Below are 16,039 nucleotides of genomic sequence, written 5' to 3' on the forward strand. Positions count from 1 at the left end.
TAATATTTAACTATTAATCACAGTTTTGCTAAATGAAAGGATCTGGCTTGCATCAGTCACATGAGCACATTTAACCAATGATCGCCCTTGACGGCAGAACGTGCTGGTTACGAGCCGGGAACGAGCTCACAAAGAGCACGCGCATTTGTTGCGGTCCGGAGCTGTAGGAGAAACACAAGTTAACTCAGAGACACAGACTGATGCGACAAAACCAGTAAGTAGGTGTACAGCGTACACTGTAGTGTATAGCACACAGGAGTATTAGCTTATTACGTACACGTTGGTAAGCTGTCTTGTTGCAACTGACGAACTGAAACAAACGATCATGCTGTGTTTGCAACAGCGCGACGAACATTACCTGTCCTTTTATTAACTGCACATGTAGTGCTGGTCATAGCTGCTGGCTACCTGTGTAAGGCTGTCATGGGTCTGTAGCTCTGTCACCGTTTTAGGGAACATATTTAGTTTTAAAGTAAGTTTACGGGCTTTTCCTGCCTTTCTGGAGGGATTATATTTCACTAAAAAACGATCTAATATGCATGTCCACATAATTATGCATTATTATAATTATAATATTTTTAAAAACACACGCTGTATTTTAAAGAACATACATTAAGCGGTAAATGGCCTGTATTTGTATAGCGCTTTACTAGTCCCTAAGGACCCCAAAGCGCTTTACACATCCAGTCATCCACCCATTCATACACTGGTGATAGCAGCTACATTATAGCCACAGCCGCCCTGGGGCGCACTGACAGAGGCGAGGCTGCCGGACACTGGCGCCACCGGGCCCTCTGACCACCACCAGTAGGCAACGGGTGAAGTGTCTTGCCCAAGGACACAACGACCAAGACTGTCCAAGCCGGGGCTCGAACCAGCAACCTTCCAATTACAAGGCGAACTCCCAACTCTTGAGCTACGATCGCCCCAAGAAGCAGATTATATTAGATTTATATTTTAAATAAGACAAAATTTGGATTTTACAGCAGTGAAATTATTGTATCTCTACAGTTTAAAAATGTAATAAGCTTTGCCCCTGCACAGAGTGGATAGTGAAACAAATGGAATCATCATAATGACATTATTTCATATTTATTACTTCCACCTCCTCATTGCTTTATTATTGTAGCTCTAGTAATAAATAATAATGTAAGGATTCTGGATCAGCACAGTGATGCCCATAGTACAGTATTCTGAAGAAGGTCTAAAAGGTCACTGTGTGTGCGTGCATGTGTGTGTTTTATGTATATGGATTTTTTAAAATTATTATTCATGATATAACATTGTCCAGACATGCCTGGTAAGGACATGAGGAGGAAACAGTAGGAGCTGTGTGAGGCTACTAAAGGCAGTGCTATAACATTTTTCTGTCATCATTTTATTATAGATTAAGTGCAAGAGTTGTTAGGTGTGGATAATTAGATTACAGTTTATTGCAATAACAAGTTGTGCCTTGTTCTCAGATAGACAGCAAGTGGAGAGTGATATATGAAATGACGGGATGGAAGAAGAAAAGCAAAGACTGATTCAGAGGCAGAGCCTAAATTAGGGCTGAGCGATATATCAAAAATTTATCATTACCGAAATTTATGACTCTCATCGACGTCATTTTGCCCATGTCGGTAAATTCGGTATTTTAAAAAAAAAGAAAAGGCATGTGCAGGTTAGCGATGTTCATGTCCCTTTAAGACGTTGTGCTACGTTACAGACTTGACGGGGTGGAGTCACATGACTCTACTACCTGTAACAAGACGAGACACGGGTGAACAAATGGAGGACGATTTAAATGTTGAAGCAGCAGCGACGGAGGTAAAGCTGGTGGAGGAGGAAGAGGAGACGCTTGTTAACAAAAAAAATGCATCATCAATCGTTTGGCAACATTTTGGATTCAACAAGGATGATATTGATCAAAAAATTGTTAAATGTAAATTCTGCAAAAAGACTGTTGCGTCAAGTCAAGGTAACACAACCAACCTCTTCCACCACCTGCAACACAACCATGTGATTCAATTCGAAGACATAAAAAAAGCTCAAAGCGAGAAGAGATTAGGAGGACCAGCAAAAACGTCTTCCTCCACCAGGCAGCGGTCAATAACCGAAGCATTTGCTAGTACTCAACTATATGAGCGAACTTCAAAAAGATGGCAAGAAATCACCACATAGCAAAAGACATGGCTCCTATTGCTACAGTGGAACGCAACGGGTTCAGACACTTCATGAAAATAATTGACAAGAGATATGAACTCCCATCACGAAAATATTTTTCAAAAACTATCATTCCCAGCATGTACAGCACAGAGAGGGAAAAGGTTGCTGCTGAATTGAGATACGTTAAGCACGTTGCTTAATGACATGGTCAATATGCTTGTGTTTCTTAGCAAGAACCTGGAGTAAACACTACTCAGGTAAACATCTACAACAGTAGTTTAATTGAACCGCTCAGGATACCAAGTCTGCTGCTGCCCCTTTTTGAAGTGCCCTGTTCAAGCCCTGCCTAATTTTAACTATCAGTGTTCTATTGAAGTTTTTTGTAAACAGCACTATTTAATGTTTTTGTTTAAGAGTTTATAGTTTTCACTAGTCACATGGGAGTGCTTAGTATTTATTATAGTTTTTTCTGTGTTCAATTGACATTTGTGTTTGTGACATTATTTGTTTACAAGTTATAGTACCTCAAGGCCTTTGTCCATGATGGCATTACATTTGCACAATCATTGTTTACTTTGTGAATAGCCAATGTGAAACATATTTATTATTAAACTATTTTGTTTACAAGGGATACACATTTTTTAGAGAGCATGGTTACATATTGTATCCTACACTTTTTATTTTGTTCAGTTAATAAATCTTAACCACTAAAAGTACTTACTACTATTGTCTTCATTTATTTTCAGTGACATTTTACAGTCCTTTAAAGTGGTAATAATATAATTGCAATGAATAGGTCTAGGGGAAATAATATTATCAGAATAACTGGAGGAACTATGCTGCCTGCCACAGCCCCATCAAATGAAAAAAAAAAAAAAAGTTTGTTTTTTTGGCACTTGGGGTGGTTATCGTCCATTTATCGTTATCGAGGTTAACTGCTCAATTTATCGTGATATTGATTTTAGGCCATATCGCCCAGCCCTAGCCTAAATTATTTCTCACAGTTTTTTGTTGCCTTATGGTTCCAAGCGCTGTCACCAACCTTTGCATTTTGTTATTATCTCCTGACACTTGTTTAATCAGCTACCATCTCTCCTATGGAGTTTTTACTGTCTACAGTCTCAGATCAACACAGCCCTGCCCTCCAGCACTATCCACAGCAACCCCTCAACAGCAACATTGTACCCATCAGGTAAAACTTCGGCTACGTTTGCTTTGCCTTGTTGCCCATATTAGATTCTTGATGAATGTGTGTTGATGTTATTCAGCCTGGTTCAATGTGCCCCTTTTTAACTTTGAGCACCCGCCCCTTTAAACCTCTCTGCACGGCCCTGCTATAAGGTGCACTTAAAATCCTTTAATTTTCTCAAAAATCGACAGTGCGCCTTATGTATGAATTCTGGTTGTGCTTACTTACCTCAAACTGATTTTATGTAGTACACAGTACAAAAATCTATCAAAAAATGTTTTAGTTTGACTTTGGTAAGCTACGAAGCCACACCGCTTGTTAGATTGTTGGAGCATTACGGCTGCCGTAGTCAGGAGCCTCGCGAAGTAATCTGGGTCCAAAACTCCATCTGCTTCAGGTCCCAAAGTCAAACGAACACTGCGGCATCACTAAGAGTTAAAAACTGTCTAAATTCTTTCATCTTTAATAAAATGATCAGCGTTGCTGCTTTACCAGGCTTAACATCCAGGCATCTATGAAAACAGAATTTATTCAATTTAATGGAGTTAGAAGTTAGCAGGAAGTTAGCTCGCTAGTTTCCACGTAAACATGATATAGCATGTTCTGACTGAGAGATTTCTGAAAGAATTCAAACATACAGCTCTGCTATCACTTCCGACATAAATGAAGACAGAAAACTAAACAGCAGTGACGTTTGCAGGGTTACTGAAGTTGGGCTAGCTGGTATATAATGATGTGCTATGTGATCGTTAGCAACACAGCTATGTTAGCATAACATAAACACAGTAAAGCTTGAGGATGATCGCTAACTTTTTTCCACTCAATAAAAGTTAACATGAGGGTTCCCGATGGTTAGGGACAAATTCAATCAGGATGCTGTAAACGGACCAAACTTCAGTCAGGACAAGGACAATACGAGGTTGGTCATTAATATACTGCAACAACATGGGAATAGAGCAGCTGTGAGAGAATTCAGCATTCATGAATCAATGGTACGGAAGTGGAGGAAGGAAGAAGAATGAGTTGAGTAAAATTTTACTTATCTGACTAATTTGTTTAGCTTAATGCACTTTATAATACGGTGCACCTTATGTATGAAAACAGACCTGTTCATCGACAGTGCACCTTATAATCCAGTGTGCTTTATGGTCTGAAAAAAACGGTAAATGGCAGCCAGATTACTCTCTTCTTAGTACAGAAAACACTGGACTGTGGAGTTACATAGTTGGTAGTTTTCTGCTCTCTCTCATTGTCAGAGGAGTCTTGCTGGAGATGGGAACATTCTGAAGAAGTCCTCAATCCTGTTGACATGCCTTCTTCAATGGAAGCTGAGTCTAGGGAAAGTGGCAGCAGAGAGAGATATCTGTTCTCTACTTCTCTACTTGGAGCGCTGACCCTATGACCTGAACCTGTTAAGGAGCAGACAATGGATATGAGAAGAGGGTTTGTTAGTTTCTCTCTCTGACCACTGCAGGGTGCTGATCACTCACTTATATTTTCATGTTTTTGTTTTCACTTCCTTTTAACATCAGCAGAGTGGGTGCTTTGCATTTTGCATTTCCTCAAGACACCAGTTGCATCTCTTCCTTATATCTAAACTCCAGCCAGTAAACATGTAATTAAGTGAAAGGTGAAGGCATATCTACACAAATTTTTTAACAAGTATACATGGATTTTATATTGCTGTCATATTCCTATTGGCGAACACAGGAACTACCCAAAATTACAAAAATACAGAATAAAATTTCTTTTAAGTCCAGTTCTGTGGTTGTAAATGGCCCTGCCTGCCTTTCTTTTAGTTAACACGGAACTTTTATAAGTTAGGAATGATAATAAGATAGGAAACAATTAAAATAACAAATAAAAATTTTTCGCAAGTGCAAAATTTGTTTTTCTGTGCTGAAATATTAAAACAGTCTCTAAGGAGTGCAGCACAGGAACAAAATGCTAATTTGGGGGGAAATTTCTAACAAAACTGTTCTGGTCTTTGACGTGTGTGTTCACATTGGAATCAACTGTGTGAAGTGCAGACCACTAACCATAATAGAGACCCATGGTGCTTCTTGTCATGACATGTTTCTGTAGGAAATTTGTTTGCATTCCACTTGACCCACTCTAGATTCATGCTACCAGACACTTACTACTGTCAAATGTTTTCTAAGCCAGTGTATCATTTAAGGTTTCCCAGAAGCCATTTCTCTCTCCTGTGGTGGTGGTTCTGCCTCACAGGAAATACAAGAATGTTGTCCCCACTGACTGAAATCAGGGGCTGTTCTGTCTGCTGCAGGCATGCTAGTTTACTTGACATTTTCTATGGTGCTTCATTGTAGTATCTTGTTTTTCTTTTTTTTTACTCTGCACATCTGCTTTGATGGCATATCTTTAATGAATGCACTATGAGGCCAGCTTCTATAATATTAGGGGATCAATTTGGGGCTTTAAAGCACATTTGTAGCACTTGCATTTGCGAGCCCAACTGGATCATTGACCATAGGGTATATCCTTGGGCAGTTTGCCATCAAGCATCATGACCACAACACAGCTGAGCAGTCAGGGCCATTGGGTACACTGTTGGCTTTCCTACACAGGACAAAACTTCAGTGTTAGAGAGCTTGTCTTTCCAAGTGACTGAAAACAAATGATGCTGCTGCATTTGGTCAAACTGCCCAAGCTTCTGATATGAGCACTGTCCGAATTCGAAAATGTTGAGCAATGGAACAAACAAACAGAGGCCCAGAAGAGTGCAGTCAAACAATGATTTATTGAGTACATGCGTGGGAAGATGTATACTGCAACACCAGCATCGATCTTCACCGAACAGCTCAATTGAGAATGGTTTTATTCATGTCAGGGTTCAACCCCTTCTGCGTCACAAATGAACATAATATGCATCAGTAACTAATCAATTATAGCTAAAATAGACAGAGATGTTCCTCTTTCTAGTACTTTTGTCCATACATGGTAATTAAACTCCTTCTCTGAATAGCCCCTGGGGACTTTACTCTTTCTAAGCTCTTCTTCTGTCACTTGTTACTAGGCAAGCTCAAATGCAGTTTGAAGCTAAATGAATTCCAGGCCTTTGGCCTAGCCTATGTTTAAATCATATATGTCTGTAAGCGTGAATGCTGTTTATCCTTCTGTTGCTCCAAGTCACTTTACACAATAGATTGTGAAGACGCTCCACAAAGCTTGAAACCTTCACTAGACTGAGCATCGACTCTTTTAATGAGCAGAACATGCAAATGTGTATACAATGATTATATACCTGTAATAAAAAGGTTAATATGATGCCAGTAGCTTTAATAAACTGTTTAATGCAATGTTAATGATAAAGAATATATGGTAGCAGTAAAATAATTTCTGTATCTCCACAGCACCATGTCACAAAACCCTATATGAGAAATGATATGAACACAGCTCTGTAAACCTTGCACTTCAGTAGACACTTGGTAGTTGAATATTTTATGATCGGACAGGATCTGAAGCAAACCAGAAGCAAAGCAATATTTCCTGACATGAAACTTGGTTTCCGGATCAATGGAGGTGATAGATGTATTTGTGCTTTCTAACTAGCACAACAGCATTAAGTTGAGTGTTAGAAATACAGATGACTGGATCTCCGTACAGGAAGTGAGATGATGGCTGGTATAACCAAAGTGTTTTTGCTGCCCTAGTAAAACAGCTGGTGACCTTCTGCAGTTCATGGAAAGAACAGCAAGAGCACAATAATCTTCAAACTGTAGTTCATGGGTTACTACACTCTAAAAAATATTCATGGTGTTTGTAGGTAGAACTTAACAAAAAAGCATTTTTCTACTTAAAAAAGTAAGTTGTCTACATGTACACGTTTCAGTGAGTTGACTAATCAATGTTAAAAGTCAGTGCAACACAGAAATTAATAAACACCTCCTTAACTTAAATGTTTTAGTATATTGAACAAAATACTTTTGTCATCAATCAACAAAAGAAAATATTAAGTTTGTGTAACATGTAAAACTGAGTTGGAACATCCTTCGTGTTTGAACTGCCCATAACTGGACCATAACGAAAAAATAATTACAACTGCCATAAAAAAAGAAGAAACGGAAAAAAACAGAGGTTGGAACCACTACCTGGTAAGTTTCTTGTTTTATACTCTTTTATAAATATGTACTAGTTACAGGAATTCACTGCGTAAGTTTAGTCTGACAATGGCAGCTACATGATGTGAATTGACACTCTGTGTTATGCTAGTTGTTACTCTATAAAAGTAAAAGCATTTGTATTTTTTCCTGTTATTAATGAAATCTGTCAATTAAATCTGTCACTCTGGTGGTTACTTTGGTTAGCCATAGGTGTGTATGAGACCATGCATACAGCAGAGGGTAACCCCGTAGCATATGTTCGTATCATCACAGGCGTAGCAGTTGTCTTCATTCTTATCACTTTGTGGGAGTAGAGGTGTGTTTCCCCTAGACTGTGTTCGGTGAGTTAACTAAGCATTGAATTCTAAATAGATTAATTACAAGTTATATTTGTACACTTTAAATTTGATGGTTTTAATCATAGTTTAACTTTAGCAACTTTACTATGCTAAAGTTGTTAGCTAGCTTTCTTTTAGCTAGCAAACGTTCCTCGCAAATATGAGAGTACATAGTCAATTTTTCCACTTATACTTAAAGTTTGTCACTTGTCAGGGTGCATTTGGTTAGCTGATAGACCTTGCAGACAGCAGAGCATGTTCAATTTGAACCTGTATATGTTCAAATTAACCAGTCAGCAGCTGCCTGCATTTTTATCATGGTGTCAGAGTAAATTTGTGTTTCGACGGTCTTGGGTGAGGCAACTAATTACTGACAGAGTGAAATGTGGGGAATTTATGCCAGAGTATTTATGTGAGTAAAAGTATTTCTATCAAATGTATTGATATTTTAAGCTCGAATGTGAAATATGCCTGAGGTTAAAGTTAGTTGACCTAGCAAGAAAAAACAAAATTGTGTGTGTGCACACGAATTGCTTTCGTTACTTTCTGTAATTGTAAGCATAATGTGAAGTGTGGTATTGTTGCATGTCAACAGTGGTCTTCAAATAATTAAAAAGAAAATTCTCTCACACATTTGGATATGACACAATTTTTCCAATTTTAAACTACAGTCTGTAGATTTATTTTATTATTTTTGGATTCATCTTTTCAGTGTTTCATTGTAATGTTTTAGAGAAGGTTTTATACTTAAAATAACTTGTTTACTCAAAAGCCTCAATAAGTCTTTGCATTACCAAAAGTTGCAATAAATTTCAAAATGCACTGGACTTGCAAAATTTGCAAATTTGAAACACCAAGAAGGAATCAGCTCTTAAAGCATTACAGGCTTAGACATAGCCATGGTGAACTATTTATGCCTTGTCTATACTGGGATTGTTACTGCTCATTTAAAACATGGAATAGCTTGCGAACCCATTTATCAAGGAGGTAGGAGGTATATTCCACCACGAGTAAAATTCAAAAGCTAAATTCTGTTTTGTTTTTTTGTTTTCCTTTTTATATAGGTACCTCAATGTCTCATCCTGCTAAACTTCGGATCATACTCAAAGAGCATAACATTCGAAAACTGGACTTACCACATGGAATCCCTGGAACAGTGGAAGAACTTGAATCTATTGTGAAAGAGACTTTTGAGGTTGATGGGAAGTTTACTTTGCACTATAAGGATGCTGACTTTGGAGAAGAATATTTTTCTCTGACATCAACAGGTGATATCAAGGACAAGGACACACTTAAGGTGGTTCAGATTATTGAACCTCCCACAATTACTCTGACATTTAGTGATGTAGACAGTTCCTTCAAATCTGCATCAGAGACCTTGGTCAATGCTTCAGCAATTTCAGAGACATCAGTCTCAGAGACATCAAGTGTGTCCTGTGGCACCAGTTGCTCATCTGGATCTCAGGATACAGTCATTCTTTCCTCACCTGAACATTTGAGTCGGCGTTTACAGCGCTGGCCTACCAATTTTTCTGTTCCTCGCTTTGCTTATGACACAGAGCTTTTACTTGCTTCAGGAAATGAAACTTTCAAAAAGGATGGAACTAAACTTAACTTTACTCCACTTCTTCCAGACATCGTTGAGAAACTGGCTGAAACGATCTTTCAGTATGTTGCCTACCCAACATCTGCACAATTAGCAGATGTAGCTGAAGCACTTGTTCAACAACATCCTTGCCTTAAAGAACCGGGATCCTATAATGGATGCTATGGATGGCAACAAAGACTGAAATATAAAATGGGCAATTACAGAAGTAAACTCAGAGGGCTTGGGTGCCCTGAGCTGGATGTGAACTCTCTCAAAAGAAAGCAAGCACATGAGAAGACACCTTCAAAGAATCTCAAAAAGCCAAGAAAGGCTGAGGTGAACTATTTGCCACCTCACCCACAAGGAGAAACAGAGGAAAGCTTGGAAAAGGAAAGATTGGAACTTCTTGATGAAGTGAAGAAGAGGAACAACTATCGGATCATCAGTGAAAAAATGGCCAAAACATTCTCGAATCGCAGACAGGAAGTTGTTAATCTGGCACCACCTGTGAATGACTTCAGAAGTAGATGGCCTGCGCTTTTTGATGCAGCACAGGTGATTTTATTAAATAATTTATAGGATAACTTATAATTGTGACATTGTGCATTACATTAACACATTGTGCTTTTAATTGTGTCTTTTTTTTTTTTTTTTTACAGATAAATGATGAATTCCAAAGGATCACCACTGTTAACTTGGAAACAACATTCATGGCAAAACTGGACCAGTATTCCACAAGAATAATGTCCCTGGTCTCTTCAAAAGGCGGTGCTGCAAAAATTAAGATTGAGCGCATCAGGAACATGTTGCAAGAGGTAAAAAAAAAAAGAAGCTGAATATAATTGATAATCTTACACACCTTAAAAGTTAATTATCTAATTCATTATCTCAGGAGCATTGTTGGCTATCTTTTACTGAAGAGTGAAAAAGTGAACATCAGAGGTGGACAGAGTAAAAATTTGCTAAAGAAAACATCACTCAAAATATATTTGTCTGTTTTCTTTGTTGTAAGAGTCAAGGATATAGTGATGTATTTGTAACTTGGTAACTCAGATTGAAGAGAAAAAGTAAAACTCAGATGCATAAGTATTTTGCACCTCATAAGTGAGATGAAAAGACATTAATGTAACTTTTGGTCACATAATTGCAAACTGAGGTGGGTAAATTTAGATAGGTACTTTCCATGTCACATGTAACTTGACAATACATTAAGGTAAGTATGGGTCATATTACAAATAATGTGAGGAGAAAAAACAGAGGTAATAATTTGGAGTGTTACAAGTATCTTCATCAACTGCACAATAAACGTTTATGAGGAAGACAAGTTACACAAATACATTAAAGAGGGTAGATAGGAGCTTTTAATGTTTTAATCACATCATTACAAGACTTGTCCACAGGTGGCTTTTTCCAGTTCTGCATCACATATCTCACATATAACTATTATAGTTGAATCCATAGAACTCAACAAAAACTGTTTGAAATAGTCTCCAAATCTAGGTTATATTTACTTTCACTCACCTTATCCTACTGCTAGCAAAGGGTGCATTGAAAGCAGGGCAGTATGTAACAGATTAAATTAAAGTTATAAAAATTAAATTGTTTATTTGTTAAAAACAAAAATGAAATCAATAATTAGCAAAACGCTAGTCCTATAAATGTAATATGTTTGACTTTTCGCCTAGTAAACTTTTTTTATTCTCCAGAGTTTGGTGGAAACAAGAAGAGAGGTCGCAATCCGTTGCCTGATGGTGTATCTGAAAGAGAAAGAAGAGGATCTCTTCAGAGAACAGCTGGTAGGTGTTGTGATATTTTGATACCATGATAGCATTTACAGGATATTGTTTTATAGTGATATCATACATGAAACTGTTACTCAATAAGGCCCATTTACTAGTTGTTTTTCTCTTTCTCTGTGACCCAAGAATTAATGTGTAAGACTCACAGGCTGGTACCCCAAGGTCGAAAACACCACAGAGACGAGACCACTTCCTTACTCCCATCCTCCCTTTTTCTTTATCTCTTAGAAAGGGCTCGTTAAAGGCCAGGTGGTTTGTTTCAGAATTCACTAATGAAAGAACTCTGTATTCTATGTCTAGGAGTGTATTTTGCTGGGATGATCATAATTTGTAGCTGAACTGATAAACTACACAAAGGATACTTCTCTGCTCACAAGGCAGGAAGACGTTTCCTTATTTGGTCTGTACCGGTCTGAACTGAGAATCTGCTGACACACGAACCTTTTTCTCTCTATATAAACTGTTGTGTATCAAATAAACCTTTGAGTCGATTGGGAAGGCAATCTGAAGCAGTCTCTGTTTTCTTGTTCTCCCAAGCTGCTCCCGAGCTCGTACTAACACGCTGAATGGCATACCCGAGTGTTACTTTAAATAATTAGGAGTCTCATAAGGTCTCATAAGGAAAGGACAAAACTCTGCTTATCGGTGCTCGTGCCTTGGAGGAAAACCGGGACGGACATTTTTCCTTCAGTAGGTAAATATCACATTGTTTTGTGTTATATTTTTAAATAGCACATAAAATACCGACATGTTTCTTTTTAACCTACTTGCCAGGATGGTGAAGAACAGTTCCCAGAAGAAGTGGTAAAGATCGTAGTCACCAGACGTGCAGCAGTGTCTCTTCCAGCCGTCGCTAAAATTGTGATTGAAGGAACAGCTGTCCTGGAAGACCTTGACGTGCCCAGAGCGTGAGCCTTAATGATGGGACTTATATACGCTCTCAATCTGAGCTACCCCAAACAAGTAAAGAACACTCTAGAGGTATTCCAGAAGGTGTTTCTGGAACTTGATGGGCTTAAAGCCAGCCCACGGGTAATGTCTCTTAAGTACAAAACTTCTGTCATAAAACAAATGTAATTTAGGCTGCAATATTCAGATGTGCTGATGCTTGTGTTTTTTATGCAGTCTTAGACAAGTGTAGTTTTGAGAGTTCATAATGCGTATAACCTTACCTTTGGATTGTTGCGTTGTTAAATATTAAAATGTTTTGTAATTTTCTTGATTCTATGATATTTACCAAGTTGATAGGTTAAAGTTAATGTTTAATAATAAGCAGATTTGCAAAAACAAATTGCCTTACGTTGCAATGTTTGTTTTCTGAGGTATTTTAGAAGGGTGTGATTTAAAATTATTGTTATTTGGAAGATTTTATAAATATATATTTGCTGCTTTATTTAATATACCTTTACAAATCTTTATAGTGGTTCTCAAAGTCGGTCATCAGGCCCCACTGCTCTACTTGTTTCTATTAATAACTAAACACTGTTGATTGGATGGTGTGTTCAGTTAATCAGAAGTTGTAGACACCATTGTGGAGTAAGAAAAACGAAGTAAACTGGCATGTTTTAGCTTCTGATTCAACCTTGTCCAGGTAATAAACATGTTACATTTTCTTTTGTTGCTGAGGTTGTTTGTGGAGGAATTGTACTGAAATACATTGTTTTTGCCCACTCATTTATAATTACAGGGCTGCTGTAATGTTTGATTTATGTTGTATGACACAGAAGTGTATTTCTTCGAAAATGTTATGCAATAAACTGTTTCATCAGTTGGAATAATTTAAATGGCTATGTTTGCATGGATAATTGTGAGTAGGATATATGTAAAAAAGTAAGTTAGATTAACTCAACTAATGTAATTTGTCAACTCAGTATTACCAGGAATTCTAAATTAATATTAGGTTGCTTAAACTTAATTATGCTTTTAGAGGTCAAAGTAAATCATGTTGGTTTGTTGAACCAGTTGAGTTAGCCAAACCTAAAAATTTCTTGCTGGATTTACTTAATAATATGCAAAATTTGTAACTTAAAAAGCTGAGTGGAAATTGTTACCTCAATTTTTTTAAGTTAAGCCAACAAAACTTTTTTTAGAGTGTATTTCCCTGATTGTGGTACTTGGGCTGATTCTTACAAGACTGAGAATATTTGATTGTTTTCACAAATGCTTTGCACAAAGGTTCTATTCTTTTCTTCTGTTGAAACAAAACATCATGTGTTTATTTATTATTTTTAATTAATTTAGTTTTTAGCTATTTTAGTGTCTTGAGAAAAAAAGAAAAGAAAAAAACTAAAGACAAACAGACAATAAAACCCGCCAATATCAAATCTATTGTTATTGTTAAGCCACAGTGTTATTGCTTTTCTGCATTCGTTTATGGCATACAAGTGCTTAGCAATAAGACTGTGCCTTTATAATATTTACATTTATGCTAATCACTGATGATGTTTTAAAATGTATTAGTTTGTGTTTACCTGGAAACAAAATAAATAGGTTTCACATTTGTGTTTACGTCATCTGTATGCATGTGTGCAGGTAAATAAATTCAGGAACATATTTTCCTTGCTTTCAATCTTGTGTTTCTGTGTCCATAACACTTTGTTTTCGTGTATTTCATTGTTATAAATATTCTATTTCAGAGCTGTGTTCTTCATTGTTTTTAATGAATTAGGAGCACAATCATAACACCCAAGTTCACATATCTATCTTTCCATCCATCAGTCTAATGAGATCAGAAATTTATGTCTTGCCCTGGAGATCAGGTTTTTTGATGGGAACCTGACTCGTTATTCTGTTGTGTTTAAGTTATTTGCACATTATTCTGATTGCAGAAACAAAGCCATGTTTGTCCTTTGACTTTGTTAAAGCCGGTTATTCTTGTGCCGTGTCTGTAGCTGCTGAGCTGTATACAGAGACTCTTGAGTGCCTGAAGTTCTTCCTTTTTTATGTGTTCAAGTGACCTTAGTATCTTAGTAACCAACCTTTTTCATATATGAGCTTGGTTCAGACAATATACTGTAAATTTATTTATATTATTTTGAATATCTATATGATTGTTACATTTTGTTTTTCCTTCTTTTATCAGGTTTCTGTGAAAATATGGCTCATTGAAAAAAGTCCTCATCTAGTCATGCAAAAAATTGAGCCACTCGGTCTGCTGAGACCTGGTTTGGACGAAATGGTTGTTGTACTTTAAACAAATCAATAATTTGTTTAGCATGCTCTGTTCCAGTAGATTATATCTGTTTACATCTGCTCTGGGTTTCCACTCATCATACCTTGTTTTTAAATCTAGGAGTCCACCAAAGGCCACCATCAACAAAATCACCGAAGCATGTCAACCTTGTTAAGAGACATTTTTGTGAGTGGTTTTTTTTTTTGTAATTATAAATGAAGGTAATTTACTTTGCTTAGAGTCTTTTGTAACTGCAGGCGATGCCATAGGTCATTTGGCATTCACTTCCATATTAACCAGAAAAGCAAGAAAAATGACCTGAATCTAAAAATCTACTTAAAGTAAAATTTCTTGAAGAAACAATTAGGCTAAACTTTTAATTTAAGTTTAATCATCAAGTAATCTTTATTTCCTAATATTATGTGCACACATTTACAAACTTGTTTGCCTGCATTTTGACTAGAAGTTTTTATACCTGCTGCAGTGTGGAGAACAATGAACTGTTTTCATCATTTTTTCAGTCAGCTGATTTCAAAAGAAAATACATGTTATTTAAAAAAAATGGTAATAAAGTAAAATGAAACAGCAACTGTGCAACAGCTGTACTGGATGCTGACTGATTCAGTGAATGAAAGTACTGCCCTATGCAAATACTATTTGACAGACAAACATAAAAAGTCAAAGCTCCAGCAGATATCATCAAACCTCTCTGTATCTTTGTTGCTCTTGAGAACTCTTTGAAGCAAGACAGCAATGAATCCAATTTTTCCCTGCATCCTGCTCCTGCTGAGCTTGTCTGGAACTTTTACCAAGTATGTTTACATTGAGGAGAAATACAGCTGGAAAGAGGCTTTAGATTACTGTTGCCAGCACCATACAGACCTGGCTCCTGTTAATAATGAACGCGACATCCGCATACTTCAGGAGCTCTCTGGTGGCACAACTGAAAAGATCTGGATAGGACTGGTAAGGAGGTCCTCAGACAAAAACAAATGGTTGTGGTCAGGAGGTGGAGAGGTGTCCAGGTTTTTCTGGGAAGTTAAACAACCTGACAATAAGAGTAATGACAATTATGGCTATACTGAGAAAAACAGGTGGCATGATTCAGACGGAGGTGGTAAGGAACACTTTTTCTGCTACTGGCCAGTGGTGGCAACTAAAAAAAAAACTTGGGAGGAAGCACTAAAGTACTGCAGGGAGCACCATAACGACCTGGCCAGTGTGGCATCAGAGACCGAGATGATGCTGATCCAGAAAGAGCTGAAGAAACATAACACCACTGAACATGTCTGGATTGGCTTGCGCTTCTTGTCCAGAGAGTGGCTGTGGGTGGACAGACAGGAGATGGGCTACGAGGCCTGGGGTGATGGGGAAAAACCATTGTGTCCGCACCCCAAGATGAAGTGTGGAGCCCTACAAGTGACAGGAGGGACTCAAGGTGTTTGGGAGGCGCATGATTGTGTGGAGAGACTCAATTTTATTTGCTACTGAAGTTGTTTACTTTGCAAAATGAATTTTAATAACATTTTTGTTTATTGTAGTTAGTACAGTTTGGTTATTTATATCGCCTGTTTCATTTCTATCCTGTCAAAAAATTATGTAAGCTAGATTTTTTTTTGAAAGAATTCTATTTCAACTTTTTGTTTTGATGTGTAAATAAAAAATGTCTATGTTGATTAAA

General features: G+C 37.3%; 1 protein-coding gene across 3 annotated transcripts; it reads left to right on the top strand.

Moving 5' to 3' along the window:
- The first annotated feature begins 8,567 nt into the window (after positions 1–8,567).
- LOC120746321 (sterile alpha motif domain-containing protein 3-like) lies at positions 8,568–12,240 on the top strand. 3 transcript variants are annotated; one of them, XR_005698822.1, is made up of 3 exons: positions 8,568–9,942; positions 10,047–11,187; positions 11,881–12,240. XR_005698822.1 is itself a non-coding variant. In XM_040051765.1 (2 exons), exons 1-2 carry the CDS (start codon positions 8,872–8,874, stop codon positions 10,221–10,223), a joined length of 1,248 nt encoding a protein of 415 aa, XP_039907699.1. In that variant the 5' UTR covers positions 8,568–8,871; the 3' UTR covers positions 10,224–11,190. The 3 variants fall into 3 exon arrangements, 1 of the variants encoding a protein (XP_039907699.1); XR_005698821.1 differs by having other exon boundaries at positions 10,047–11,183; positions 11,961–12,240; XM_040051765.1 differs by lacking the exon at positions 11,881–12,240 and having other exon boundaries at positions 10,047–11,190.
- Positions 12,241–16,039: the final 3,799 nt, after the last annotated feature.

This window comes from Simochromis diagramma, unplaced genomic scaffold (genome assembly GCF_900408965.1).
Source record: "Simochromis diagramma unplaced genomic scaffold, fSimDia1.1 OVJJ01000107.1, whole genome shotgun sequence".
In the NCBI taxonomy this organism is placed as follows: domain Eukaryota; kingdom Metazoa; phylum Chordata; class Actinopteri; order Cichliformes; family Cichlidae; genus Simochromis; species Simochromis diagramma.